The 26,832-nt window shown below is 43.1% G+C and overlaps 6 protein-coding genes across 8 annotated transcripts; 2 read left to right on the plus strand and 4 right to left on the minus strand.

The window, feature by feature from the left end:
* Window positions 1-484: 484 nt before the first annotated feature.
* On the minus strand, window positions 485-7,950 carry hspa4b (heat shock protein 4b). Its single transcript, XM_053878821.1, has 19 exons — window positions 7,647-7,950; window positions 6,682-6,739; window positions 6,343-6,483; window positions 5,912-6,034; window positions 5,700-5,799; window positions 4,660-4,793; window positions 4,347-4,591; window positions 4,190-4,266; window positions 3,931-4,082; window positions 3,706-3,812; window positions 3,490-3,623; window positions 2,840-3,024; window positions 2,672-2,767; window positions 2,452-2,607; window positions 2,262-2,387; window positions 2,092-2,199; window positions 1,898-2,017; window positions 1,241-1,402; window positions 485-1,087 (listed from the first exon to the last, which is right to left on the minus strand). The coding sequence occupies exons 1-19, from the start codon at window positions 7,751-7,753 to the stop codon at window positions 884-886; spliced, it is 2,535 nt and encodes an 844-aa protein (XP_053734796.1). The 5' UTR covers window positions 7,754-7,950; the 3' UTR covers window positions 485-883.
* Window positions 7,951-8,417: 467 nt separating this feature from the next.
* Window positions 8,418-9,986, minus strand: LOC128767523 (cytochrome b-c1 complex subunit 8). Its single transcript, XM_053879626.1, has 3 exons — window positions 9,887-9,986; window positions 8,959-9,129; window positions 8,418-8,586 (listed from the first exon to the last, which is right to left on the minus strand). The coding sequence occupies exons 2-3, from the start codon at window positions 9,110-9,112 to the stop codon at window positions 8,492-8,494; spliced, it is 249 nt and encodes an 82-aa protein (XP_053735601.1). The 5' UTR covers window positions 9,113-9,129; window positions 9,887-9,986; the 3' UTR covers window positions 8,418-8,491.
* Window positions 9,987-10,516: 530 nt separating this feature from the next.
* Window positions 10,517-12,942, minus strand: gdf9 (growth differentiation factor 9). Its single transcript, XM_053879295.1, has 2 exons — window positions 12,621-12,942; window positions 10,517-11,956 (listed from the first exon to the last, which is right to left on the minus strand). The coding sequence occupies exons 1-2, from the start codon at window positions 12,940-12,942 to the stop codon at window positions 11,073-11,075; spliced, it is 1,206 nt and encodes a 401-aa protein (XP_053735270.1). The 3' UTR covers window positions 10,517-11,072.
* Window positions 12,943-13,468: 526 nt separating this feature from the next.
* On the minus strand, window positions 13,469-15,668 carry sowahab (sosondowah ankyrin repeat domain family member Ab). Its single transcript, XM_053879299.1, has one exon. It carries the CDS (start codon window positions 15,608-15,610, stop codon window positions 14,414-14,416), a length of 1,197 nt encoding a protein of 398 aa, XP_053735274.1. The 5' UTR covers window positions 15,611-15,668; the 3' UTR covers window positions 13,469-14,413.
* Window positions 15,669-16,594: 926 nt separating this feature from the next.
* On the plus strand, window positions 16,595-22,446 carry LOC128767439 (septin-8-A-like). 3 transcript variants are annotated; one of them, XM_053879507.1, is made up of 10 exons: window positions 16,595-16,707; window positions 17,864-17,978; window positions 18,393-18,588; window positions 18,651-18,837; window positions 18,898-19,059; window positions 19,980-20,076; window positions 20,141-20,309; window positions 20,399-20,531; window positions 20,638-20,825; window positions 21,829-22,444. In XM_053879507.1, exons 1-10 carry the CDS (start codon window positions 16,678-16,680, stop codon window positions 21,881-21,883), a joined length of 1,332 nt encoding a protein of 443 aa, XP_053735482.1. In that variant the 5' UTR covers window positions 16,595-16,677; the 3' UTR covers window positions 21,884-22,444. The 3 variants fall into 3 exon arrangements, with proteins under 3 accessions (XP_053735482.1, XP_053735483.1, XP_053735481.1); XM_053879508.1 differs by lacking the exons at window positions 16,595-16,707; window positions 21,829-22,444 and adding exons at window positions 16,786-16,939; window positions 21,488-21,799; XM_053879506.1 differs by lacking the exon at window positions 16,595-16,707 and adding an exon at window positions 16,788-16,939 and having other exon boundaries at window positions 21,829-22,446.
* Window positions 22,447-22,923: 477 nt separating this feature from the next.
* ccng1 (cyclin G1) lies at window positions 22,924-26,798 on the plus strand. The gene is made up of 6 exons (XM_053880092.1): window positions 22,924-23,090; window positions 24,387-24,650; window positions 24,945-25,198; window positions 25,462-25,540; window positions 25,623-25,733; window positions 25,854-26,798. The coding sequence occupies exons 2-6, from the start codon at window positions 24,387-24,389 to the stop codon at window positions 26,043-26,045; spliced, it is 900 nt and encodes a 299-aa protein (XP_053736067.1). The 5' UTR covers window positions 22,924-23,090; the 3' UTR covers window positions 26,046-26,798.
* The last annotated feature ends 34 nt before the right edge of the window (window positions 26,799-26,832 follow it).

Below are 26,832 nucleotides of genomic sequence, written 5' to 3' on the forward strand. Positions count from 1 at the left end.
TAGATCAGAAAGCATCAATTTCATATCAATCGCAAACGTATTCACTCATGGTCAGCTTGTATAAAAACTGGAATTGGGGAAAAAATAATCATGATTTAGGAGTAAACTGTAATAAAACAATCTTAAATAATAAAAAAAACTGCAATTGTAAAAAAAAGTGTGATTCTGAGCTGGGTTCTGTTCAGGTGCTCAGTGGAGGACATGCAGTAAGGACACGAGACATGAGGCAGACATCTCCTGTGTGTGATGTTGAGCAGCTACATTAGACATCTTCATATTTAAACCTGCACCCATTCAAGAAATACCCAGTGTTCTTCATCAGCATCCATCTAACGTGCAGTACAGAAGCAATGGCAAAGACATATTCAAAACAGCAGGTGATACTCGCTTTACGTTTGCTCAGTCAAAGCGAGCTCTCAGCCCGGTCCTCACAAGAACAAACTTCTCGGTGTATATTTCAAACCACGTTGCAGTGAGCCACACGTCAGCAAGAAATCAGTCTGCGCTTTTCGTGGGTAGATACAAGTCATTTTCAATAACTTTATTAAAACCATATTGTGACACAGACCAGAACACGTACGGGGCACACAACAGAAATAAATACCATCATGTGTACAGCGCTCATTGTCGAACAGACTTATTGCGGCTGGCTTTTGATTTACGTCGTCGGGAATAAGAGAGATGCATGCTATGTCGTCAGAGGAGCCCCCAGGAAGTGGGCTCAGTGTGCTAACAGCCCTGCCTGTTAGACGGTGCAGTGCCATACCTGAAACATCTCCCCTGCTCTGATACACACACACACGCACGCTCACACTTACACACTCAGACTGCATCTCACTCCAAATCTTCCGCCCGGCAAGGCTCCCAGAGGATTTGTGTGGCTCTAATCAAGGTCCATATCAGGCTTGTTTTCCGTTTCTGAAGCGGGGTTCGCTGTGTTCTCAGTCGATCCTTGGTCAGCGCCGTCCCCCTGGGCTTTCTCCTGTCCGTTGACGGGGCCGTTCTGGTCAGCAGGGGCCTCCTCCTTGGGTAACTCCACCTTGGGTTTGGGTTTGGTCACAGTCGGGTTGCAAGCAGAGAATAACTCCTGGAATTTAAGAAAAGAAACGCAGTCCTGACTTAAAACAGAAATAGTCTGCATCTTTTTGAGGGAAGCATTTCACGCTCTCGTGACGAAAGCCTGTCCCTAATGTCGGACAAGAAGACGAAGATGAAGAAGAAGAAGATAAGAAAGTCTCACCCTGGTCTTTGCTCGAATGTCCTTGACTTTAATAGACGGATCCACCGTTAAGCTCTGTTTGCTCTGCTGGTTCATGCTGCTGTTCATCCACATCATCGCCTCGCTGGTCAGTTTGTCCACTTTGGAGACGTCAGCTGCGTCCAGGTGATCATACTGTTCCTCCTGAAAAGGAGCAGTAAATAGTTAATATATTAACCTGTTAGATAAAGTTTTCCTGATCATTTGGCAGCGAGCCGGCAATTCTGTACTAGTTATAAATGACCCTAGACCCTTTTTTTTTTCCAATGCAACATTCAACAGTGATATCGCTATTTTGAGAGGCTGTAGCTTGTAGACTGTTAAAGAGAATCATCTCCAGTGTGACCCAAACTTCGTCATCTATTCCGACATCACCAGGTGTCGGCCATAGTGAAGCACATAACTTTTACAGACGTTTATCTGATTCACTAGAGACATTCTTCCTCGTCTCTCAAGCAACAATGACGGTGACAACAAGGCAGCGTGGACAAGTCATCTGTCAGTCACATGGTACAGACAACCACTCAACCACACAGCAGATCATTCTAACAAATTAACCTCTAGGTTTTTGGACTGTGGGAGAAAACATGGACATCAGCAACACAACATAAGCAGAGCGATTTGAGTCAAGATTCCTACCTTCATATTGAAGGCCTCCACAAACTTCATATACTGCTGGATCTGTTTTCCCAACTCATCGAATGCTTTCGGTCTCTCCTCGGCCTCCAAGTACCTCTCCTGGATGGGCTGCCCCAATTTCTACAAGGCAAGGTTTCATCACTGTTGAAATCAGCGCCTTCACTTGAAGGTGTGGAAACCATCACCGCCGTTACCTTCAACTCCGCCAGTTTGTCAATGTACACCTGTTTGGGTTGGTCCTCGCCGTCTTCATACAACCAGTTCTCAGTGTCTTCCAACTTCAGGGACAGAGTATCTCTCTCCTGAGAGCAAGAAAAGTAAGAAACTGGGACGGTACGGGACGATCGCACCCCTCCGCACTCACCGATTCACCGACAAACTTCTCATACATTCCATGCAGCTTGTCCCTCATGTCGTACACATACTCTTCCACGTTGTTCTTGGCATCGTTCCTCTCCTTCTCCAGCTTGTCCTGCATAATCATCTTACCCTGGACAGAGAATTTTCAAAATCTCAGCACCTCAAACTTGATTGGGAAGGAGGATGAACTGTACCTCATTTTCAACGAAAAGGTTCAGCATGTCATCAGCTAGCTGCCACTGCGGACTGTTTTCAATCGGAAGTTCAAGAACTTTTGTTTTAACTTTGGGCTTTTTGGCTTGTGGGGGCTGGTCCGACTTCTTCTCGCCTTTGTTTTCCTCTGTGGTCGTCTGAATGAATGGGAGCAAAGATCATGATTTTTGCTTTAAATCACACCAAAGAGCAAATCCCTACCTCCATCTCCTCATTCTCTTTCGGCGTCTTATCCTCACTTTCTTTTGTATCTTCCGCGCTAGCCGGCTGCTCTTCCTGGTCAGTTTGCATCTTGTTCTGCGGACCGGAAGTTGTGTCAGGATTTCTGTCGTCACATGAAGCCCTTCCATGACCTGTGTAACTCCATACCTCCCCTTCTTTATCGACGGTCTGGTCTGTCTCCATGGGTTCTTCCGTCTCATCTGACTTTAGCACCTCGACCAGAGAGGCACTGGAGACGCTGAAAATACCATGGATGTTCACTCGCACCTTCACTTTCACCTTGGAGCTTTCACCCGACGCCTGTGGAACAACCTTCTGGATCATGAACTGTCCTGTTGGAATGAAGCACAAATACGAATCAGGAATTACATCCAGATGGATGGGGACCTAAGACTCGCAGCAAAAATATACTATATATAATGACTCAAAAGCACCAACGCTCAGGTTGTGTTAGACTGCCTGACAGCACCACCTGCAGGTAGAAAAGTGCCGGCTTAAATGTTCATCGCACATTACTGCCGTTTTATGGATGACTCATCTGAAATTACAATTACAATTTCAAAACCAGTCGGAAAAAAAACCTCAAACTTCAACTCAACTTTGACTCATATTTCAGACTCTACAAGTAACAATGGCCTGTGCATTCAACACATTCCATAAATGGAGGGATCTCAAAAATGCAAACTTTGATGAATTCTAACCTTCATCATGGTGTTCTAAGTTGAATTTTACAGTATTTACAACCTTAGTAAGCGATAAACAACTGTATACAATGTCCATAAAAAAGGTATTCGTACCAATCGTGGGGTCAGGGTAGGGCAGCTCATTAGGGCAGTTGTAGTAGGCCTCCAAAGTAAATGGCTCTCTCCGGTAAAAGGTCAACACCTTAGAGAAAGGTGCTGCGTGATTCAGGGGGAAAACCTCACAGTCACTGGCGAGAGAAGCAGAAAATCACAGACACATTGAATACGACACAGAACTCTTGCTGTCGGGTGGAGGAGACGTGTATTTACCTCAGGCCTTCCTCAGCAGCAGAATGCCACTTGAGGGAGATGGGATATGGCGTGACATCGGTGATGGAAAATTCACGCACTTTGAAGGCGGGTGAGAGTATCGCGCACTGTGAACACAAAACATTCAACATCTCAGTCATTCCTAGGACACTTTTTGCTAAAACACAGAGAGGGAACTGATTTGTGACCAGAAAGAGGAAGTGCAGGAAGCAGCTTTTCAAATACCTGCAGAGCACATCCTCTGGCCACTGCCTCGTCAGCATTCAGTGTGGTGCTCAGTTCTTTTCCGAAGAATTTGCTGATTCTCTCTTTGACAGCAGGGATCCTGGAGGCTCCGCCCACTATCTCCACTGAATAGATGTCCTCCTTTTTCAGTTCTTCAGAAACAAAGAAGAAATTTGTCAATTTAAAATGGTAGCTCAGCCAGGAGAAACGTTTTGCTCATGAGTAGAAAAAGGGAGCCGAGATGAGAGATACTACTCACTGGTTTGTTCCAGCAAGCGCTGCAGAGGAGGTTCAACTTTGGTCAAGAGATCGGAGCACATTTCTTCAAAATGACCTCTATTCCAACGAAAAGCAATCATAAAAACATCAATGTTCCATTCACAGACTTCATTTTAAACATTGGGCTTCTATCTTACCTGTTGAGCTTTCCAGAGACATCAATATCATTCATGAAGCACTCGATATTAAGCGGCAGGTCAGAGGAGTTGGCACTCATGAGTTTTTTCAGCTTCTCACACTCCTGGTAGAGTCTGACCAGAGCGCGGGGCTTGGACCTCACATCAAGCTTGTACTTCTTGGCAAATTCCTCACAGAAGTACTTGACGAGAGCTTCATCGAAATCCTTTCCTCCCAATTCTGGGTCACAGGCTGTAGCAAGGACCTGGCGCGGACATGAGATCAAGACGTTTAAAATCATGAGGCCCACTTCTCACACGCAGGAATACACACCTTAAGTTTGCCCTTGTTGAAGGCACACACTGATGTCTGGTACCCAGAATGGCCGAGGTCCACAAACACCACATTCCGGGCTTTCTCTTCGGGAGGAGGAAGATCCTGCTTGTAGATACCATATGCCAGTGCCACTGGAAGAAAGACAAACAAGTCAAAGATGTCAACTTGAAACAGCAACAGCTTTCATTCTGAATTTTTTTGTCCTGTCTCAGCATGTCAGCAGTCGGCATAAATCATCAAACAAATGATGGCAATATTCCATATTTGCTTCGCCTCTCTTCCCTTAAACTGTTGATGTGGCTGAAAAGTCTGATCAAGCCCCAGAAAGTTTTGTGATAGAAGCCAGTTTATGTCTTGTTTGTACGCGTCTCTGAATGAATACAAACGCACAGTAGTTATGAACAGAAAAAATAAAGACCATTGGTATTTGTTGTTTAGTTCACAATAGGGGTGGCCCATGTGGCAAAAATATCATATCACAATTTAACTCAAATTCCATTTTACTTCTATTTTTGTGACCTGTTTGCATTTTCTGCATGTGAAGCAGTATTAAAGGTGAAAACACAACAATGGTATACAACAACAACACTTGGTTAAAGAGCACTCCTGCAACATAAAAGATGGCTTTCGAGCAACATGGAACTTGCTATGATATCAGTCAAGACATAACTGTTTCATTGCCACAGTAATTTTAACACAGTGGAAGCGCAATGTCTCATTATTAGACCTGCGAATTACAGGTGTTGTAATTACAGGCATCTATATACAGTACGGCTATTTAATCTAGTTTCAACTTCTTCAAAGTAGACATCTTGTCAGATTCCTGTCACAGATTGTTGGCTAGGAAAAAAACATTCTGTCAACTATGTCTGGCGTGCAATGAGTTAAGGTTGGCATATTGAGTGTTTTCAAGGGTCATGTTAGCTGTTAGCCCTCAGCAGTGCAGACAGTCCTTAGAGCAAGAGCAAGTCCATGAGCTGACATTGCCATAATGCACATCACCAGCAGCTGCACATAAACGCATAACTCAAACAAACCTGCAGTTGTCTCATTCATAAGCCTCAAGCAGTTGAGTCCTGCAATCTGTGCAGCATCGACGACTGATCTCCTCTCAGCATCGGTGTAGTAACACGGGACCTAGATGTAGAGAGCATTTTAGAAGATTCCACATTTCACAATGGATTTTGAATATAATCCATAGAATCTAATTCACATGTCAGGAAAAACCTTGTATTACAGAGACACTTACAGAGACGACACAATCAGCCACGGGCTTCTTCAGCGCACCTTCAGCTGTTTCCTTCAGCTTGGTCAACAGCATGGCAGTGACCTGCTCAATGCTGAACACCTTCTCTTCCTCCATGTACATCACCTTTTGACAGAGAGAAAAAACTCATCACTTTTTGTTCCAACACTGTGCTGATGATACATGATGTCACAGAAACAACCTCATTCAACCTTTGAAATAAATAGCTGTTTATCTTGCGCTACCTAGTGCAGATCTCAGGGGAAAAAAAACAATGCATCTAATCGAATACTATATGAAGGCATCATAGTCTTGGCAGAAGTAGTCGACTTCTACTGCAACTTGGATTTCTTACGATGTCAAATTGGGACTATGCATGAGCTTGATTAAACTGAGATATTAGTTGAAAACGAGTCAGAAAATGATTTGCTAACCTTGATACCAGTTGTTCCCGTAGGCATTTGTGCAATATCATAGACCAGACTGGACTTGAGGCGCTGCACGTACGGATCTGTGAATGCCCGACCATGGAACCGCTTGAATCCCTGCACTGTGTTCTTACAATTTGTGACGACCTGTTAAAAGCAAAAAACAGTCATTTACTTTTTTTTTTTTTTTCAATAAAATGAGTGATGTCACCCAGCAACTGCATAAACACAAACACTTCATACCATGGTAATACTAAAACAGGAATTTACAAACAGACAAAGGCTGTAACAAAACAAACAAAGATAAGTTATTGTTAAACATCTTTGAAAAGCATCTTAACAAACCTGGCTTTTTGCTGCTGCACCAATTGAACGGTTTCGGGGGCCAAATGAAACACATGATCTAAAGGAAGAAAATTCAAGGCAAATCAAGTTACAACAATGAAACAACTTCTATTGGTTCCACTTCAACCAGATGTAAAAAAAACCAACATTTTTTTCAAGGTTTAATTTCAACAGCAGATTGCTTCCTATGTGGATGCAAAATGTCATTTATAATCATTTATAACAAAAAAATAACAATAGAAATCGTCATGTCCACACAAGTAAGTTACCAATCTGCATTCATAAAAAGGTCTGAAACGGCCAAGATTTGTGAATTAATTACAAATAACCAACAACACAGTTTGAAAATGAATATTTCCACCAACTAAATTCTGAACACTGACCAACATCTCGTGGTTTTATAAGTTTCTTTAAAGCTATTATTTTAACGTTACTTACATAATTCAAGATGACAATAAAGGTGATTAAAATGCATACAGGTTTGCTCATCAAAAGTGCCACTCTTTCCTTGACGGTATAAAAGACTGAAAATAGCGGTGAAATGCTGTCGTAATCTGAGTGCGAGAGAAATGACCCTTTTACTCCACACGTCTGGTTAATAACCAATCTTCACTGACAATGAGATGTCGGTGGAGATTTGACAGCCAAGATCCGGCCTCTAACTTTAAACTATATTTTTACACGAACTTGCCACGAGAATGATGTTGGCCAATGTGACTATATTGAGGTAATAACTAGACAACATCCCGTGTAAGATAGATCGTGTTCCTCACCGACTCACAATAGGCTGGGTTACAAGTTAGCATTAGCTTTAGCAATCACATGCTGCTTCCTATTGAGAAATACGCACAGGGTGCTAACGAGCTAGCCGTTAGCCTCTCTACAATATAACAACACAAACACGCATGTAATTCCACATTAACACGTGCGTTCAATGGAGTAGTAATAATGTAAATGAGACTCACGGTGTGGAGCGATCACTGTATTCATTGGCGACAGTTTCAATGCCGCCGGCTCTGGCTACCGCTACATAGCAGCTCATGAAGCCGACGTCGAACCCGACTACTGACATGGTGACAAGTTAAGCGTCAAAGAGCGGTGGATACGAGGAAGAACGTGACTACAGCAGCGAAATACGTGTGGCGAGGATGGCTACAGTGGGCTTCTGTCAGCGGACGATGAGAGACACTTGTTCTTGTTCCATGTAGCAGCATGCGGTGCGCCGGTTGATGTGCGAGAGCGTTCAGGAATCTTCGGTCGGCTCACGGAACCAATAGGGACCCACCGCATCCTTCACGGAGTGGATGAGTTGGCGCCACTTAGAGGTCGGCGACGATATTGCAGCCTCCGCCATGTTCTATATGGTCACAAATCCGAATCAGCTTCAGTCAAAAAAATCTTGGTCCCGTCATGCAGTGAGCATCACATTTAAACTCAGGCAAAACTAAATTGAAGTACGCAGCTAGTTCAGTCGCATTGTTAGTTCTACAATATTACATCTATACCAACATTCAGTCAGAGACTGGCACTACAGTACATTTTGTCTATACTGATCCCATGGTATTGATGCATCAAGAGATGTGTATGCACTTTAGTATGTCATCATCAAATAAATGACTAGATTGTTTTTTATGTTGGGCAAGTTTGTAAGCTGCATTATGACCATCAGTTGGTCTGTCTTTTAGCCCATTTGGATCAGTTGGGAAATGTGCAGAAATGAACTGAAACACTGGGGGTCACATAAATATCTTTTGTCTTTATTGGCGGGACATTAACAACAGAAAGCAGCTTTCAGGAAGGTGGTTGGGTTTCACTCGTCATTCTCAAAGTCGGCAGCATTCTTCCTCTTGCCCTGCTCATGGACGCTGTTGCCCCAGGTGTATGTCAGGTACATGAGGGTCATTGCTGCAAAGAGGAGAACAAATGATAAACATCCAAACAGAAGATCATTGAATTTCTGTTTCAATGAAAAACAGAAATTGTTTTTCATTGAAACAATTTCTGTTTCAATTGTTTCAATGAAAACATTTTTGAAACTCACATTAGAGAGAGATGGTGTTTTATAATGATTAGGGATGTCTACTGCAGAAATCATTCATGTGCATTGGGGTACATTGACAGCTTTAACTTGTGCTTTTATCTATGTAACCACTGTCACCTCTTGACCTTGTTTTCTATTCTTAAACTTCTTAGGTTCTTAAAGTATTTTTTTGCAGTCAAATAGTTGTATATTTAGGCAAAGGTGCGTTTTAAACAAATCAAATATAGGCGTCTTACGTGGGGCGATTTTGAAGAAGGAAGCAGAAAACCGTCTCCACACATTTGGGATCCCCTTGGAGAAATAGTTGGGAAAAGCCCTCTGCTCGAAAGGCGACAGACTGTATGTGATGATGTGTCTGACTTTAGCCAAGTTCCCAAAGTGGCGTCCCATTGTGAGTTAGAGCTGATCTGAAAGATAAGTTACATTTTTTTGAGAACACGATACATTTCAAAAGGCACAGATCAATTGGTGCAGGAAGGAACAGTTCTTCAAAATATAAAGACCAACACTCTGCTCATCAAGAAGATTTAATACAGTCGCTTGCATCCCTTACATTTGTTTAAAAAACAAGAAATGTTCTACACGTTAGTATTACTTATTACGAGATCACTTTGTTCATGATTGCTGTCAGAACTACATTATAAACATAGTAAGATTAGGGCAAAGGGCACGACTCGGCTGCTACTAACTTTATTCAGTTCAACAAAACGCACGCATGTGTAAGTAATCGAGGTACATACATCAATATCAGGACGAAAACAAACCCATGTCGACTGAAACTTAAATAAATTCAGTCGTTATGTAGAAGACGAAACTGAGCTACTTAAAAACAAATAGTGTCTGGGTCGTTTTTCCTCAAAAAGAAGAGTTTAAACTGGGTCGGTCCTTAGAGTCAGCAGTACTTTTATTTTATTATTTTATATTTATTTACTGCAAATCGCGTCGTTGAATAGAGAAGCAGCGCAACTAGCGTCGTTAGCATGTTAGCTACTGAGGTACCAACACTGGACCTTGAGCTTTCACATAAAACACACGCGGTAAAACTCAATCACATTTAATGAGACGGTCATTTAAAGCAATAATGCGAGTGACTCTAAATTATTTCCGGGCATCTCTGCTAGAGGATGAAAATCAAGACCTTAAAATGTTGACATTGAGCCTTACCGTGCCGCTTCTCGAGAAGGTTTCAACGGCGTTTCCGGTGCCCTTCTTCGTACAAATAACTGTGTGACGTCAGCGACACCTATAGGTTTGGATGTCAAACGACCTCGCTATCGCTATTGCAGTGAGGAGCTTCTCTGCAGAAGTGCGTTAGTTCTAACTACATTGATGCCAATACGTTTCATCCATGTTTTATTTTTCATGTTGTATTTTAGTCCAATCTGGAATATCAAACAACTTGTGATGTCATTGTCTGGTTCAATACCTCGAAAATGAGTTGGTGCCAGTCTAGATCATGATAAATGTGTTGTAGTAAAATCATTTGGTGGTGTTCAAGTGAGTGGAAAACACCACAACAAGCAGTACATTCATTAGCATCTGAACAAATCAAAGTGTCCTAACCAGTCCATCACACCACACAGCTGAATTAGTGCATGCTTCTTTTTTTTTATTTTCCAACTCTTCAGAGAATAGATCTTTACATCCATTTGAATATTATCCTGAACACAGACACACAGTGAATTCATTCAATTTGTATAAATAGACATGACATGTATTCAGTCACATTGAACAAGCACAAATTCATAGCAATGCGGTCACTCAGTGACCAAAGATAACAATTACACACTTAAACCCAGGATAGCTTTCATTTTGGGACACGATGATGATGGGATTCATTTAAACAACCATCTCAAATCACTAGGTATAAAATGATATCTAAAAGGTTGTATAAGAATTTGTGTGGCTTTTTTTTTTGTACATCTTTCTTTCCAGAACAGGGCTACTTAAAACTTGACAGACGTGTCAAACTAAAGACTGCGCACCCAAAATAAATTAAACCCCCCAGAAAACTGAAGAAAAAAAAAAAATGAACAAAACAAAAATTCACTCAGGATCCATCAAGTGCATCACTTTCAAAATACCGGATCAAATTTCTACCTTCCTTGAACAAAAAAAAAAAAAAAAAAATCAAATGACTGTTCCACATTATCTACATGGATAAAATACTTTAAGTAAACACACCTGCTCCAGATTGGAACGACATTATAGATTCATGAAATCACCGAGCCTGGTCAGAAGAACTGAGATGGGGATTAAGTCCTCTGTCCGGAGCTGCTATTGTCCTTTAGCGGGGTTGTTCTCTTGAGCTGGGAAAAACAAAACCAAAAAAAAAAAAAAAAAATTGATTTCATCGACATGTACATCTTGTGGCGATCATGTCTTCAAACTCCTTGTAGACATAGGAGCCGTCTTCCTCAAAGATCATAACGCTCAGGGGGCTGTAGTGGGAGGGAATACAGGAAGGCCTCGGCACAGAGGAGTCAAGCCTCTCATAAATGATGTTCTGCACCATGGTGTGGACCGGAGAACCATAGATGCTTATGGTTCTCGGGCAGATGCCTCTGCAGTACCTGGGGTTATACTTCGGTGGGAACACAATCCAGTGGTCCAGCTTCAGCTGGCTGAATCTCACCTTAATATCATACAAGGCGCAGTCACTTGTGGGGTATTCTGAGCTTGAGAGAAGCTCAGGTAAATGGATATCCAGGCTTTTACTTCCCTGCTTGCTTTTTGAGGATTCCCGTTTCCATCTGCTCTTGCGACGCAACCTCTGATCAGATTTAAAAATCACATTTTCCGCAGCAGATCTTGGACTCATTTTAACATGCGATCTCTGATGTGCAACTTTGCTGGTGTCATTGAGATAAAGCAGCAAAGGAGGAGACCTCATGGTGGTCTCAAGGCATCCATTACCCCTGTGGCTCTTCTCCTCTGGACACGTGACGTTGATGAGAAGGCGTAAAGTCCTTTTCTGAAACTTCAGTAAAGGCAGGAGGAGTGATGTCACATCCACCTCCACCCAGTTTCTCCTGCCGGGCCCACTGGCGGTGAAGTTCACAGCTCGGTGAATCCCAGGACACAGCTGACATCTGTCTGAACGCTCCTGCTCTCTGATGGTCAGGAAACACATAGAGTGCACTGGGTGGGAATTGTACAGAAGAGCCGACTTCAGAAGTTCCTCTTTCTTTCTCACTTGATCGATGCTATAGGACAGATCCTGCATGAAGTTCTCTGAGAAGAAACACACTCATGTCAATCATCGTGCTTCCAATCAGATAAGGATCAGACAGAGCATGAAGAAATATATATATATATACATGTGTAAATATATAAATAAAATAAACAAATTAGTCTAGTGTTAGTTTTTTATAAAAGCAGTAAAAAGTGAAAAAGTGCCGATTGATATATGATGCAGACATACAGTATGGTGGGAAAAAATATGTGACAGGCAGAAATGGTTAACAGGCATAATATGAGCAATACATTTTTCAGAGTACCCATAAAACATTCTTTTTTGACTCGTATGTAAATATACATATATAAACTGATCTTAATCTTGTAGTAAAACAAATAAGTCCAAGGTAGGCTTTTAACTCTGATTTATTTACGTTTAAATAAATAAATAAATAAAACAAGGATTGTGTGTGTCTTTAGATTATTTTCCACACTTATTTTTACTGCAAGTATAGTATTAATATTCTCCCACTGACTTATGAGGGTCCTTTCAACATTTAAATGGTAAACTTGACCGGGATACTTGCACAGACATTTGAATTTCATGAAATGTTTGTCCTTTCAGAACTATGGGTAGCGCGATGGTATTCATTTGGATCATTTGCATTTATGTTTTGATATTACAGCCATGATACGATCTGGATTAGCGGGTTAGTCTCACCTCGATCGTGGGTCGCCAAGCACTCGTCCAGCGGTTTGATCAGCCGGACAGTGTTGTACTCCTGAGTCCCTTCCAGGCTCCTGTGCACTCTGGACGACTTCTTGTACACTTCGGTCAGATACTTCATGTACTTCTGCTCAGGCTTGATCTTCTTCTTGGACCCCGGGTCCCACCAGGAGCCCCCGTGCTCGGACAGAGCTTTGAGGAGCGGAGAGAAAATGCTGCCATAGTGGGAGAGCTCCAGGCTGTGCAGCGGGCTGGCGGCGGCGGAGGCCAGCGAGCGGCCCCCGGATAGCACCACAAGCAGGAGCAGCGGGATCATGCGGAAGCAGCCAGAATCAAAAGGCTTAAACATGAGTTCTTGTGCGTTTGACAACGTCCACAAGGGGAGACCTTCGCGCTGCTTGGAGACCGAGATCGCACCTGCGGCGACTCATCATCACAGGTGTGGCCAATCATCGCCATCACGCAGGTGACGTCACCAAACTAGAAGGGTTTCTTAGCGAAACGAGTTTTACTTTGAAGGGGCGCGGGAGGATGTTGTCACTGATGAACTTGTGCAGTGTGGAATTGTTTTTGTCAAATACTGGTCAGTCGCTGAGACTCTCCTCAAGCCGTTTTTTTCCATCTCAGCAATTGCTTGTTTGATATTGTTTTCTTCTGATATTTCTCCCGTGATAATGTGAACTGTGGTGTCTCTCCTCTTTCAGTGTTTCCTTACTTCGAAAAAAACAATGACTAACAACTAGTGATTTAACAGAGCTAGAAAAATATCAACCACTGAATCACTTAGTCAGAGAAAATGTTTCCTTCTCAAGAAAAGGACACAGCACTGGGCGCTACAAAATGTTTTTATTCAGATCATGTGGGATCTTTTATACCTTGATCTGCACAATTCTTCACTAGTGGGAAATACATGAGACGTTTCTGCAACTAGTGAGCCTCCCCTCTCATTGTGTCTTTGTTCTTTTCAACTGCACCAGGCCAGAATGGGGCCCACATTCCTTATGACAGGGTTCTGGTCAGACTTTGGATTTGCAAAGGGGGATGATGAAGAAGACGCTGCCACGCAGCAGAGTTCACCCTTCATGCCTGTTTTGAAAGAATTTACCAGAAAATGTCCAACTGGAGCAGTTGGACATTTTCTATACACTTCATTTTGCAAAAAAACAAATGTTTCATGATACATGCACCAATTAAAAATACTTAAATACATACACAGCTCATTATATTTAAACCCAGCGTTGCATTTAATGTAAATTACAGAAGCGCTATTTAGACCAAACACATAAAGATGGAGGGAAATAACTTCATTTAGAAAAGGTTCTAGTTTTTAATCACATTACTTGTTGCTTTGCACAGGTATATTCACAGGTATATAACAGCTTGCACTAAATATTTACAATATGATCATTAAAATGCTACTGTGTGTATTGACCTGTGGTCCTAGTTGTAGCCTATTTATCATGTATGCACCGTTGGTCATGTAAAAATAGTTACTTTCATGTGAGTTCTTATTTGCTTGATCATAATCAGCCATAATGTGAGAGAAAGAGCTGAATTCTGGGAGGGGAAAAAAGAACATACAGCATGTCACAGTGATAAACATCCTTCCACACACTTTTTGAAACAAAGTTATTGAACGGTTCACACTCCACAAATAAGCTTTGACATTTATTTCTGCATTTAACTGAGAGATTGTAGGGAGGACACTATGGTCAACCATCTGTATCGTACTCAAAAAATGGAGCATATTTTTAGACTGTGAGAGGAAATTCCCTTGAGCACAGGTGTCACCAGTCGTGAGCAAACCTGGCACTGTACTTCTGCTTCCTGTTGGTATGAGGCTGGAAGAGTTTACTGATGGTGTTGAAGCCCTTGTGCTGCTCTCTGCAGAGCTCGTCTTCTGTCTTCTTGCTGTGGAGCAGTCCTCCGAGCAGAGCCCTCACCTCCGCTGAAGCACCTTTCCTCAGATAGTGGCAGGCCTTCTTCCCATCGTTGTCTCGGATGTTGACGTTGGCTCCGTATCTCCTCACCAGCAGCAGCATCACACCAGAGTGTCCGTGGATGGCAGCAATGTGCAGGGGGGTGTATCCACCGTGGGCTCGGCTGTTGATGTTGATGCATGAGCCACTTCTTCTGGAGGTGTCCACAAGCTTCTGGATCATCTGGCTGTTGCCGGACTTGGCAGCCCAATGCAAGGCTGTGAACCCGGATATGAAGTCCATTTTGTGAGCCAGACCAGGGTCCTGCTGGAGTAAGCGGCTGACCTGACCCCAGAGTCCGCTGGCACACTTGACCAGCCACTCGTGAGCCTGTGGATCAAGAGGAACCGACTCCGAGCAGACGTCCTCTCCCAGTCTGGTGGTCTTGGTCAAGGCTTTCTCCTCTGGGACACTTGATGAGTCTAAACACTGTGGGGCTTTGAAAGAGGAAACAACGTTGAGGTTTGATAGTGAAGGTAACTTGTTGATGGAACTGTCTGAATTTTGTGGGGTTCCATCTTGCTGTGCTGGTAATTTTGGGGGTGATTTGACTGCTATGACTGCAAACACTGGCCCCGATTTTCGTTTGGCGCGGTCTCCAGATATATTCAGGACTTTCAAAGTCGTATCCGGATCATGTTGAAGGCTTTGCCGACAGAAGTTACCGTTGATTTGCGAAGGGCAGTTATTGTTTTCCAGGTCGGAGCTGAGCATCCCGTCAGTCCGCAGGGGGGTCGCCAGTCTGGACTCCTGTCTGGGGGAAGCATCGTGATCTCTCACGAAGTCCTGGTACCGTTTCTTCACCACCACAAACGTGACCTGGTCGACGGTGCGCACCACGGCGACGCTGTTGACCAGCGTCTTGAAGAGCTCCCTATTGTGCTGCTTTTCCGCGGGATCGCTGCTGTGGATGTGACCCCTGAAGTGGTTCACCAGATCCGAGTTCCTCACCTTCCCGCCACGGTCGAGCAAAAACGACAGAATGGACTCCTGCGTCAGCGCCATGCTCAGAGCAAGAACAGAAACGAAGATAGAATCTGAAAATGCCCGGCAGAGATGATCAGTTCCCCCTGCGCCCCCCCTTCTTCTCCAACCTGCTGCTTCCGGTTCCTCCTCGCCTGCTCGGTTCTGACATGACATTTAAAAAAAACTCTGGAAACACACCGTCCAATATTGATTCATTACAAAGTTGATCTGTTAAAATTGCAATTAAAATCCGAGTCGTATCATCATCAAACTTCATGGTAAAAAATCATGATGTTCCCCGACCTTCTGTCATGATTTAAAGATTTCAAGTTCCTTTTTACTGACGTCAGAGTTCATTTTATTGCTCCAATATGTCACCCATCATTATCGTGCAAATAATACGAATCGTGATGTATTTCAAGTTCATCTTGAATCAAAGACATGTAGCTGAATTCCCTTCCATTCCATCACCTTTTGTAATTCATGGCGTTTGTTATCTGTAACAACCAGACAAGCTTTAACACCGTGGGTGAAAATAATTTGCCTACTTTGGACAAAAGTACTTTTGATTAAAAAAAAAAAAAGTGTATCACATTTTATTTTGATCCACTACATGTTTTAATGCCTTTGTGGGCCACATTAAGTAGTACTGAGCCATACACAACTGTATGTATATATTTTGTCCACAGGGATTGAGGTCGGAATCAGAATCAGCTTTATTGCCAAGGTTAGTGAGAATCCCACCAACTAGGAAAGTGCTTTGGAACAACGTGCAGTAGTGAACGGAACATAATAATAATAATAATAATAATAATAATAATAATAATAATAATAATAATAATAATAACATGACTCATGGCTTTAATTCCATTGCTTTCGTGGACGTTATCTAAACCTCATAACTGACCCACACCCGGACCATATGGACACTATACCTTAATAATAATCTAAATAGTTTTGCACACGGCGCATCAACAAGCATGAGCGTTGGACTCTTTGGACCGCTGTCCTCCCTACAGCGATGGGAGAGTGTCGCCACCTAGCGGACTCCCGGACCTGAGCGATGAGCAGCTGAAGGCTGATCGCGGATCAGTGCTCTTGTGACGATGGCGGACTCTGAGCTCCATGATTTCGCAGTAAGTATGATGTAGGCCAGCGCTGACGCCTCGTTTTGGATGCCGTGTGCTCCGTGACAGCGCGCAGGTGTGTGTCAGAACCGCGGTGTCAGGTGATACTCGGCTGTTCGAAGGGCTGTGGGACGGGTTTGTTCTGAAATATCTGTGCATTGGGAGCAACGAGAGCATCATGGTGCGTTCACGGGACCGTGTCAACACTTGCGACGTGTGTGAACAAACCTGGTCGGACGAGGTAAACTGCGACATAACGAGGACGGCGCGTATGTCACATAAACTGGAGTGCAAATATGTGTGTGTGTGTGTGTGTGTGTGTGTGTGCGGGCGTGCGTGCGCGTGGGTGTGTGTTATTGGAGAGAGGGGGTATGGTACCAGGGCAACCGCTTGGAAGTTCTCCATTCTGTGAAATAACGTTTAGATAAAGAGCTCTTTGTGCGTGTGTGAAGAGATGACGATGACTGTATTAAAGACATCCTAGTTTCCCGCCAGAGTCTCACAGTGTGTAGTGGAGCAGTCTTGTTGGATCCAGTTTGAAGCGAACGTGTGTGTCTCACACATTATTTAGCTTTACATTTGATTTTAAACATCATATTCTAGTCATTCTTCTCTTAAACGTGAGCATGCAGAAATGGATTGTTATAATATGGAGAGGAATTTGTTTGACCCCTGTTTTGACCCCGTCCGCAGTTGAGACCACTCATTGTTTCCCGGTCTTCGGTTTTCATATATTAAAGTGTGAAAAAAATGTTCCTGTTTGATGAAATTATGATATTCTGAAATATTACTTAAGGTTATGATAATGATATACTGCATACTATTAAATGGATTAAAAGTATTTTTAAAAGTAAACTTCAATATAATGACTATGAAAATAAAATGACTATAAAAAAAAGTTTGCTTGAGAGAGAATGTGAAGCAGCAGAATCAATATTTAAAAAGTCAGTCTTTTTATAGTCCGTTTCTTAGGCGGGGGTTGTCTGTGATGTCTCTTTCTTAACACTACTGCGTGAGCTGTCCTCAATAGAAGAGAAAGCTTTCATGGGTAACAGCAGCGTGCAAGGATCTGACAGACAGACAGACTTTTGTATCTTTGGAGAAAGTGATTTTTGAACCATCATTAACTGGGTCGAATTTATTATTTTTTTTATTATTCCTACAGGGGGAAGAAAAACGAAGCTTAGAACTTGGAGGTCATGTCGGGTTTGACAGTCTTCCTGATCAGCTGGTCAGCAAGTGTGTGGCCCAAGGGTTCTGCTTCAACATCCTCTGCGTTGGTATGTCAGCTACCGTCGACCTCTAAACGGTTATTAAAGTAATCCACTGGAATCTTTGTGCGACTTACAATCACAGTCACACTTAATCATGGTAATCCTACTATAAATTCTATTGACAGAGTCATTGTAAATGTTGGGCGAGTCAGTTCATGTTATTGCACACCATTCAGTGGACATTCAAGCATCCACTCCATGACTCTGTGTGTGCATGTCACAGACTTTTGGGTCCATTACACAAGGCTTATCGCCACCATCCTACTCCTGACACCACACAAACTACTTATCTATGTGTCATTGCTCCACAACAGGATGAGTCAATGTTGAGAATATATTCACGTTGAACCTGATGAATTGTAACAATCACTAAGACCAACTTAGCTGACAAACCTTTACGAGTGGCGTCTGCTGTCTTAGGTGAGACGGGGATTGGCAAATCAACGTTAATGAACACGCTTTTCAACACGAAATTTGAGAATGAAGAAGCCAGCCACTATGAGCAGGAGGTGCTTCTGCGCGCGCACACGTATGACCTGAAGGAGAGCAACGTCAACCTCAAGCTAACTGTCGTGCAAACCCAAGGTTTTGGAGACCAGATCAACAGGGAAGCCAGGTATGAAGTCAGAGTGCGAAGCTGATCTGTGACCTCTGGTGACACGACAATCTTCTGTTTAGCTTCAAACCCATTCTGGACTACGTCGATGCCCAGTTTGAAGTGTACCTGGAGGAGGAGCTGAAAATCAGACGCTCACTCTCCAACTTTCACGACACCAGAATCCACATCTGCCTGTACTTCATCGCCCCCAATGGTCACTCTCTGAAGTCCCTGGATCTTGTCACGATGAAGAAGCTGGACAGCAAGGTGAGCGTGAACACTTGTTCATCGATTAAAACTAGGACTTAAAGTTCTTTCCCTCCACAGGTGAATCTCATCCCTGTGATTGCAAAAGCTGACACAGTTTCCAGGAGTGAACTGGACAAGTTGAAGATCAAGATTATGAGCGAGCTGGTCAGTAACGGAGTGCAACTGTATCAGTTCCCGACTGAGGACGAGGCTGTGGCTGAGATCAACTCTGCTATGAATGTGAGGATTTGATTGTTTTTACTGTGTGGTTTCTCCTGGTCCTCGCAGTCATTTCTGCCTTCTCTTGTCATGCCTGCCAAAAGTCTTCATAACAGCATAAAGAATGTGCTGGATTTAAAAACATTGATATATATTGTGAAATGCCACAGTCTGCTGCCTCACTATGATCCGCAGAGGATGCCTTGTGTCGTTTCCCTGCTCCAAAAAGTCTCCTAATTACTTGACATTTTTGGAAAATAGTCACATAAACCGAAATGAAAATTTGGTTTTCATGACTTGACACTTTACTTTCAGTTTCCTACAGTATTATTGTAGTGATTTATAGTGAGAGTGAGGAGGATGGAGAGGAGAAGCTGAAGAGTTGGAGGGCTGGAGGGAGAGTTTGGTGATGATGTGAGGTGAAGAACAGAGTGTAGGCAAAGTGCAGATGGCTGCCAGAGTACCTGCAAGAGTGAAACCTTTATCAGACAGTAAAGAGACACATGCTTCTGAGACAGGAAGCAGAGTTTGAAGATGTTGAGGTCTTTGTTTGGAGTGACCTTACTGGAATAAGATTGCAGAGTGGAGAGACAGTTGCTTGAGAAGAATGTTGCTTGATGGAGATGACAAGAAAAAATGAGACGAAGAAGACAAAGAGGCTAATGGATGCGGTGAATGAAGACATGAAGAGGATGGATGTGATGAGGAAGGGTGATCAAGACATGCTGACCTCAGGCAGCCCCAGATGAGATGGGCTGAAGGAGAAGGAAAAACAAATTAGTCTCTTTACCTGTGCTTCTTCAGCTAGTCTGGTGCTGCCACAAATGACAAAAGTGGAGTCAAAACTTTATCCATTTGTTGTTTCATATCTCCAAAACCAAGACAAAAGTGAAATGAACATTGGTGTGTCCAGCAGGTTAACATCACTAACACTGTTTCAGACTCATCTTCCCTTCGCTGTGGTTGGAAGTGTTGATGATGTAAAAGTTGGAAACAAGATGGTGAAGGCCCGACTGTACCCCTGGGGTTCAGTGCAAGGTGAGCAAATGTATTTAAGTCATCAATCATTATTTGAAATGACTTAAATTATTCTTTTTCCCAGTGGAGAATGAGAACCACTGTGACTTTGTGAAGCTGAGGGAGATGCTGCTGCGCGTCAACATGGAAGACCTGCGGGACCAAACGCACGCGCGCCACTACGAACTGTACCGCCGATGTAAACTGGAAGAGATGGGCTTTAAGGACGTCGACCCCGAGAGCAAGTCATTCAGGTAAGGTGGTGAATAGATAGGATAGAGTACGGTTAAATACAGTTTGGTCAGAAAATGATGAATTATGATGAGCTCTTGGTTGCTCTCAGCCTTCAGGAGACGTACGAAGCAAAGAGGAAGGAGTTCATTCTGGAGCTCAAACGTAAAGAGGAGGAAATGAGACAAATGTTTGTCAACAAAGTGAAGGAAACCGAAGCTGAGCTGAAAGAGAAAGAGAAGGAGGTGAGCGTTGACGTGATTGCGGACGACCGCCTGCTTGAATCATGCTTTGTTTGCTGTCTCAACAATGTTGGCTCATCCGATCTTCATCACCGAAACCCCCTTGTAGCTTCATGAAAGGTTTGAGCATCTGAAGCGGGTGCACCAGGAAGAGAAAAAGAACCTGGAGGAGAAGCGGCGAGAGCTGGAGGAAGAGATGAACGCCTTCAATCGGAGGAAGGTTGCAGCCGATACGCTGATGGGTCAAGCTCTCCAAGGCTCCCAAAATCCCTTCAAGAAGGACAAGGACAAGAAGAAGTGAGTTTATTTCTCCTAAACCTTTATGTCACGTAATAACTTAGCCAACACTGGGTGATAATCCGAGCCGAAGGAAGTGTAGATGAGATTAATGCGACCGTGAGCTCTTTCCAGCTCACTTGTTGGAGCACACAGGGACAGATTTAGAATGATGCTATTCAGCCAGACACGGCAGGATGGGTCACAGCTTGACACGCTCCTGTCTGCGCAGGATGACCTGCCAGGCTGCGTCCGAGGCGCTGGCTGTTGTGGTTGTTTACATGTGCAGTACTCACGCTACACACCGCACTGAAGCTGACCAATTTTTTTCAGGATTGTGTTTATGACGCACTTGTGAGATGGAACCGTAGCTCCTGGAAACTCTTTATCTGCTGCTGCTGGAAAAAATAAAAAATGCTTGTGTGTTTTCTTTATCAGTGAATCACGTTTTGATCTGGCTTTAGTGACTAAAACACACTGAGCTGCTTGCAATATTTTTCGTCTGGCCAAAAGCAAAAGCGCATGGATATTTTTTTGTTGTTAATCTTGAGCATGCAGTTTTTACACTCTTGTTTTTCTTGTAAATTTTCTAATGTTCCATTTAATTTGAAGTCCCCTTTCTTATTTTCAATAAGCATGGATCATTTGTTTTCCACACTTTTTATGGTTTCTTCCCTTTTCAGTTGATTTATGGGACAAATACCCATGGAAACCGCTGAATGTGCCTGCAGTCAGTATGGTAAATGAATTAACAACAGAAAAATCAAACTATCCCTGAATGTGTGGACTGTAACATTGGTTGTAGCGGATCAAGATTCACGTGTACGTCATGTGTGAGTGTGCTCACTATGTTAATAGGAGTCATGAATTTCTTGTCTTGCTCTCGGTGCTCATCACCCATTGTCTAACAAGCATTATATATTTTTTATTTTGTAAAAGGGAATCAATGAGTCATGCTAGCAGCTAACTGATATTAATTGTGGCTCTTTCATTAATGTCTCATTTTCTTGTTCCCCTTTCTTAGCTTTTTTAGTCTTCCGTCTGCGTGCTCATTAACATCAGGAAGAAATATGAACTAGACTGGACTTTCCCCAACTTCAAAAGACTCACAAACTAACAATGGAGCGTTTTATTTTTTACAGCGAATAAGCCTTTTTATGTTACTGACCTGTACGTCTATCTATGGCAACTACTGATGTACTTTACTCTGCTATTGAAGGAGTGTGTAGAATAGGCTGTGCATGATCATGAATAGCGAAGCGTCTACAGAGTGACTTTTTCATGAAGTCTAACTATAATTTATTGACATTGTAATGCTGTATGTTTCTGGCTGATGGCTATTTTCACTGTGAATTAATCAATATATGACGTAACTGTGTTACAGAACTTAACATTGCCTATGTAATATGGTTTGTTAGCACTTTATATGTAACCAAATAGATATTTTACCCTTCATGTTACGTTGACTCTGTGCAAATACACTATGAATAAGAAAAGAGATGTATAAAGTAAGTAGAGCTAATATTTATATATGGTTGATGATGTTTATCATATTATTAAAACGGCTATGACATGAAAAGTCTCGTTGTCTATATAAGCGAATCATAATTGTTCCATATGAGCAGATCCTCTGTGGCGCATTGGTACCTCCCAGATGGTTCGGCTTCCTTCAGGATTGTTCCAGATGACCGACACTGTGTGTCCACTTGCAGAAAGAGCAGCTGCTGGTTTATTTCACTACCATGGTCTTATGTCTGGAAGTTGTTGTCAGTGAGAATTAAAAAAAAAAATCTTAATATATTTGTTTCCGATGTGAGTTGGTCTAAATAAGTATGTGAATAAATAAATGGTAAGTAAGTCCTTTCAAAAGCTGTTATAACAACCCTATTAGCAGTAAAACACCTTCGTTCAATTCTGCGTTTGTACTGAGTTTATTTACTTTTTTTGTCTTATCGTCGAGGGAACACAGACGGTAAACACTTGTCTAAGTCCCGCCTCCTCGCCCTCAATTGGTCGTCTAATTGGGACTGACGTGAACATCCGCTAATGAAGTGACAGAATAGTCAAAGACGTCAGCTGGTGGCCAATGGCAGCGCTCCATGTTTGGGCATTTAGGCCTGCTTGAATAGGCAGTCTTTCCTTTTCCCCATCGCCTTTCGCCAAGGGTAGGGGGTGTGCATAGGCAGAGAGACCCTATGCTTAAAACTTTCTTTCGTGCAAAAGTCATACTTCCACTTTTATTTTAACAACCTTTTAAATACCACAAGCAACGCAACTTGATTCACGGTAAGAGTGTTGATATTCTCTCTTCTTGTACACGACTCGTTTATCCAGACAACGCAACTTGCATTCTAATGTATCATGGTATAGTTGCAACTGTAGACTAGTAAAACCAGTTTTATTCTTAAAACTCCACTTACTGTTGGTGTTAGCATTAGCGGCTGCTGCTTCTCTGTGTGTGTCTAAATCTAAAAAAAAAGAAACACCAGTAGGTAAGAATGGATTAAATGTTCCAGTTTAGGCCTCATATTTGTTGTTATTCAGATGGAGAGTAAGTTCACATTGGTCTTTGGTTGGATATTACAGGGGTTGGTTATCTCGCCACTGGTTTCCATGACAGGAACATGTCCTGACATAACACCGGCCCAGTTGGTTCTCACAGGCCGCTTGCTGCGACAGAGCTCCGCCCTATCAACAACGAGCATTCACTAATACCGGTTGATTCACTGAAATAAAAAATGGCTGTGTCTTCTTGACTTACCGCTAAGCAATACTTGAAATATGAGGGAAAAGTTTTTGGTAATGGCCGTGTCACGTTCTGCAGCCCCGCCCACTTTAGTCCAGTTAGGTCCAGTTTACTGACAGCTGCATCTGACACACTCGGGACTCGTGTTCAAACCCAGCCGAAGAAGTGATTAAACTCAATGTGTTACAAGGCTTTTTTGTAGTTATTGGATGCGAAAGTAAATTCATTACTCAGATAACTTCATCATAAGCAATGTACACTTACAGAGATCTCTTATCCTACTTGGTTGATTTGTTCATTTTCTGCGGCATGTTCTGAGTTGGGATGGTTCTCAGCCACTTGGGTGAGAGGTGGACGTCAGCCTGGACAGGTCGCACCCACACTCACACCTGTGGATGATTAAAGTTGCCTATCACTGCTATCAAAATGTGGGAGGAAACTGGAGACAGTCTTTGCAGCCAAAAGAAGGTCCAAACTCCACACAGAAAAGATCCAGGCTCAGGCTAAACCCAGAGCTGCCTCAAGATTAATTCAGTAATGTTCTACATATGTAAAATAAAATCCCCATCCTTGACTCAAAAGGCAGATGTCGGAATGCAAATGCAGCTTCCGTCAAGACTAAACATTTAGCGACTTCTGGTGGAAATTCTGGGACATGTGCAGGTGGTGACATTACACTCCTCATATCCTGATCTGATTACAAACTTCACTCTTAACTCATGAAGCTTGTGTGTGTTACATTTGAAAAAATTATGAATGCAGTTGGCAAACCTTGTTATTTCATTGCTTGGTCATTGTGTTTCAAATATTAAGCAGTCTTCTCCCTGTTGCAACAGATGATTGACACAGTAACCGGACCCGGAGCGCTGCCTTTCGCAGCTCAGTTAAAGACTTTAACAGATCTGGAGAGTCGATACCAGCCCAAACTGAGTGGCTTGCGGCTCATAGAAAGCGCCCAGGACAATGGGCTGAGGATGACCACCAGGCTCCGAGAGCTGGAGGTGAAAGACCTCCTTTCACTGACCAGGTTCTTTGGGTTCAGCTCAGAGACCTTCTCTCTGGCCATCAGCCTTCTGGATCGATTTCTGTCTGTGATGAAGGTGAGTTGTTTGGTATATAAAAGTGATGTTTTCAGGAATTGGTTCGTAAGTTGGGGGAATATATTTTTGCGATTCAACAAACTAGTTCAGTGGTGGCTGTAGTTGGGGTCATGATGTTGATGGCTGGTGTTGCCCTATGAGAGACTGCTGATGCGGTTGTTTTCGTCACCACTGCGAATGACAACCTTAAGGATGCTCAAACAAACAAAAGAAATCTATAAGAGGCAGACATCTTGTTCCAAAAAACAAGACTGGACCTGATTGGGTGTAAAGATGGAGCTTTTGTCTCTGCAGATTCAGCCGAAGCACCTGTCCTGTGTGGGCCTGTGCTGCTTCTACATCGCTGTGAAGTACTCAGAGGAGGAGAAGAACGTGCCTCTGGCCAACGACCTGATCCGCATCAGTCAGAATCGCTTCACCGTATCTGACATGATGCGGATGGAGAAGATCATCATGGAGAAGCTCTACTGGAAGGTGAAGGCGCCCACAGCCCTGCGGTTCCTTCGCCTCTTTCACGGCCACGTCCAGGAGCAGCTGGATGCTGAGAGGTAAAGACATCCTCTTCCACCTGCGGGCGAGCTCATGACTCATCTGAATGTGTTTACTCTGTCATCTCATATTCATCTGCTCTGGCAGCTCAGAATATTCCAGTGCCGACAGGCCTTCTGAATTGGTGCAGATTGTTGACATTATTTAAAAAAAAAAAAAAAAAGGGTAGCGCTCAACCGGAAATAAGTGGTTGACCGCAACTCTTGTCAATCTTTTCCCATAAATATTCGGCAGCATCAGAAAATTATTGTTCTACTTGCAGCAAGCAGATCCTGAGCCTGGAACGACTGGAGGCTCAGCTAAAAGCCTGTCACTGCTCATTCTTCTTCTCCAAGATAAAGGTAAGAGTCGAGGCGAAGTAAACCTTATTTATTTAAATGTGAAATGTGGCGCAGTCAACTAACAATTGCTGCCCCTCCACAGCCATCTCTTCTGGCCATGGCCATTCTGTGCCTAGAGGCTCAGGATCAACACGAGCCGGAGCACAGCGACAAAATATCCGAGGCACTGAGAAGTATTCAGCAGCATCTGAATGTAAGTGCATGTGGTGCCTAATCACAAGTTGTAGTTTTTAGTTTGTGGCCAGTGAAAAAGTTAGTTTTTTTTTTTTTTCCCTGCTGTAATCCCTCCTAATCCCAACCATGTGTTGCACAGATCAAAGATGGCGACCTGGCATGTGTGCGTGAACTGGTGGGAAAATGTCTGGCCGAGTACGCCACCACCAAGAGCTCTCGACCCACAACCCAGAGACTCCGCTGGACCATCTCAGGCCGAACAGCCCGCCAGCTGAAGCCCAGCTTCTACAAGATCGCTCATCTGCCCACCATCCCCGAGTCAGCCTGTTAAATTTGTCTGTCCTAAATTCCCCTTTACTTCCAATTCACCCCGACCCCCCAAAATTGTTTTCTTTAGAGATCTCCATCAGTGTTGATGGGGTTCTCTAAAGAGACGTTTTTCGCTTCCCCACGTATTAGCCGTGAGCTTTCAAGTGTTTCCTGGATGAGTTGCTTGCCGAAGTGCACAGTATGTTCTTGTTTTAATCCGGTCCAGGGTGTTTGTTATTCCCTGGACGGGTTGCTAGTTTTAAGCCAAGTATGGAACCACCTAGGTCCTCAGTCCACCATGTGGAAGAGGAGGGAGAAGGATTTTGAGAATAACAAATGAAACAAGAAATCGAGCCCAAAGTCCTTCACTCCCACCCTAGGTTGCTGAACTGTCCTGAATGCACACTCCTACCCAAGGTGATGATTTTAGTTTTGTTTTTGAGATGGTGAGGGAAATCTGGTTTACGCCAGTTCAAGTACAAAGAGTCACAATCGGCTCAGCTCCAGGTGGAACGTCCGCCTGGTTTCAGATGTTCTGATTGTTCATTTGATGACAGAGTGAAGCGCCACGTGTTTTATTTGATGCTTAACTTTTCAAGTGCTGTAACGGTGACGTAGAAATTTTGGTTTGGAATTTGTGAAACATTTTTTCTGCCACTTTTTCTGACTAGACAGGTTTATTTAGCTGCAATGGAAAATTTAAGATGATCATTAAACACAACATCTGGCTGACCGATGTACTTGTACCTTTCAATAAAAGATTATTGAAAAGCAACCACAGAGTATTCGGCTGTTTTATTAAAAACACA

Source organism: Synchiropus splendidus, chromosome 11 (assembly GCF_027744825.2).
Source record: "Synchiropus splendidus isolate RoL2022-P1 chromosome 11, RoL_Sspl_1.0, whole genome shotgun sequence".
NCBI lineage: Eukaryota > Metazoa > Chordata > Actinopteri > Syngnathiformes > Callionymidae > Synchiropus > Synchiropus splendidus.

Bases quoted from the DNA above. Each gene is read 5' to 3' on its own strand.
- hspa4b (XM_053878821.1), bottom strand. From the start codon at position 7,753: ATGTCAGTAGTCGGGTTCGACGTCGGCTTCATGAGCTGCTATGTAGCG. The intron at 3,813-3,930 runs GTATTTGAAAAG...TTGTGTTCACAG, and splicing joins CCAGAGGATGTGCTCTGCAG to TGCGCGATACTCTCACCCGC. The intron at 2,608-2,671 runs GTAGGGATTTGC...CCATTCATTCAG, and splicing joins AAGAGAATGAGGAGATGGAG to ACGACCACAGAGGAAAACAA.
- gdf9 (XM_053879295.1), bottom strand. From the start codon at position 12,942: ATGATCCCGCTGCTCCTGCTTGTGGTGCTATCCGGGGGCCGCTCGCTG. The intron at 11,957-12,620 runs GTGAGACTAACC...GTTTCTTCTCAG, and splicing joins CTTGGCGACCCACGATCGAG to AGAACTTCATGCAGGATCTG.
- LOC128767523 (XM_053879626.1), bottom strand. From the start codon at position 9,112: ATGGGACGCCACTTTGGGAACTTGGCTAAAGTCAGACACATCATCACA. The intron at 8,587-8,958 runs GTAAGACGCCTA...TCCTCTTTGCAG, and splicing joins CTTCTTCAAAATCGCCCCAC to CAATGACCCTCATGTACCTG.
- sowahab (XM_053879299.1), bottom strand. From the start codon at position 15,610: ATGGCGCTGACGCAGGAGTCCATTCTGTCGTTTTTGCTCGACCGTGGC.
- ccng1 (XM_053880092.1), top strand. From the start codon at position 24,387: ATGATTGACACAGTAACCGGACCCGGAGCGCTGCCTTTCGCAGCTCAG. The intron at 25,541-25,622 runs GTAAGAGTCGAG...GCCCCTCCACAG, and splicing joins TCTTCTTCTCCAAGATAAAG to CCATCTCTTCTGGCCATGGC. The intron at 25,734-25,853 runs GTAAGTGCATGT...TGTGTTGCACAG, and splicing joins GTATTCAGCAGCATCTGAAT to ATCAAAGATGGCGACCTGGC.
- LOC128767439 (XM_053879506.1), top strand. From the start codon at position 16,877: ATGGTGCGTTCACGGGACCGTGTCAACACTTGCGACGTGTGTGAACAA. The intron at 17,979-18,392 runs GTATGTCAGCTA...CTGCTGTCTTAG, and splicing joins CTTCAACATCCTCTGCGTTG to GTGAGACGGGGATTGGCAAA. The intron at 20,310-20,398 runs GTAAGGTGGTGA...GGTTGCTCTCAG, and splicing joins CCCGAGAGCAAGTCATTCAG to CCTTCAGGAGACGTACGAAG.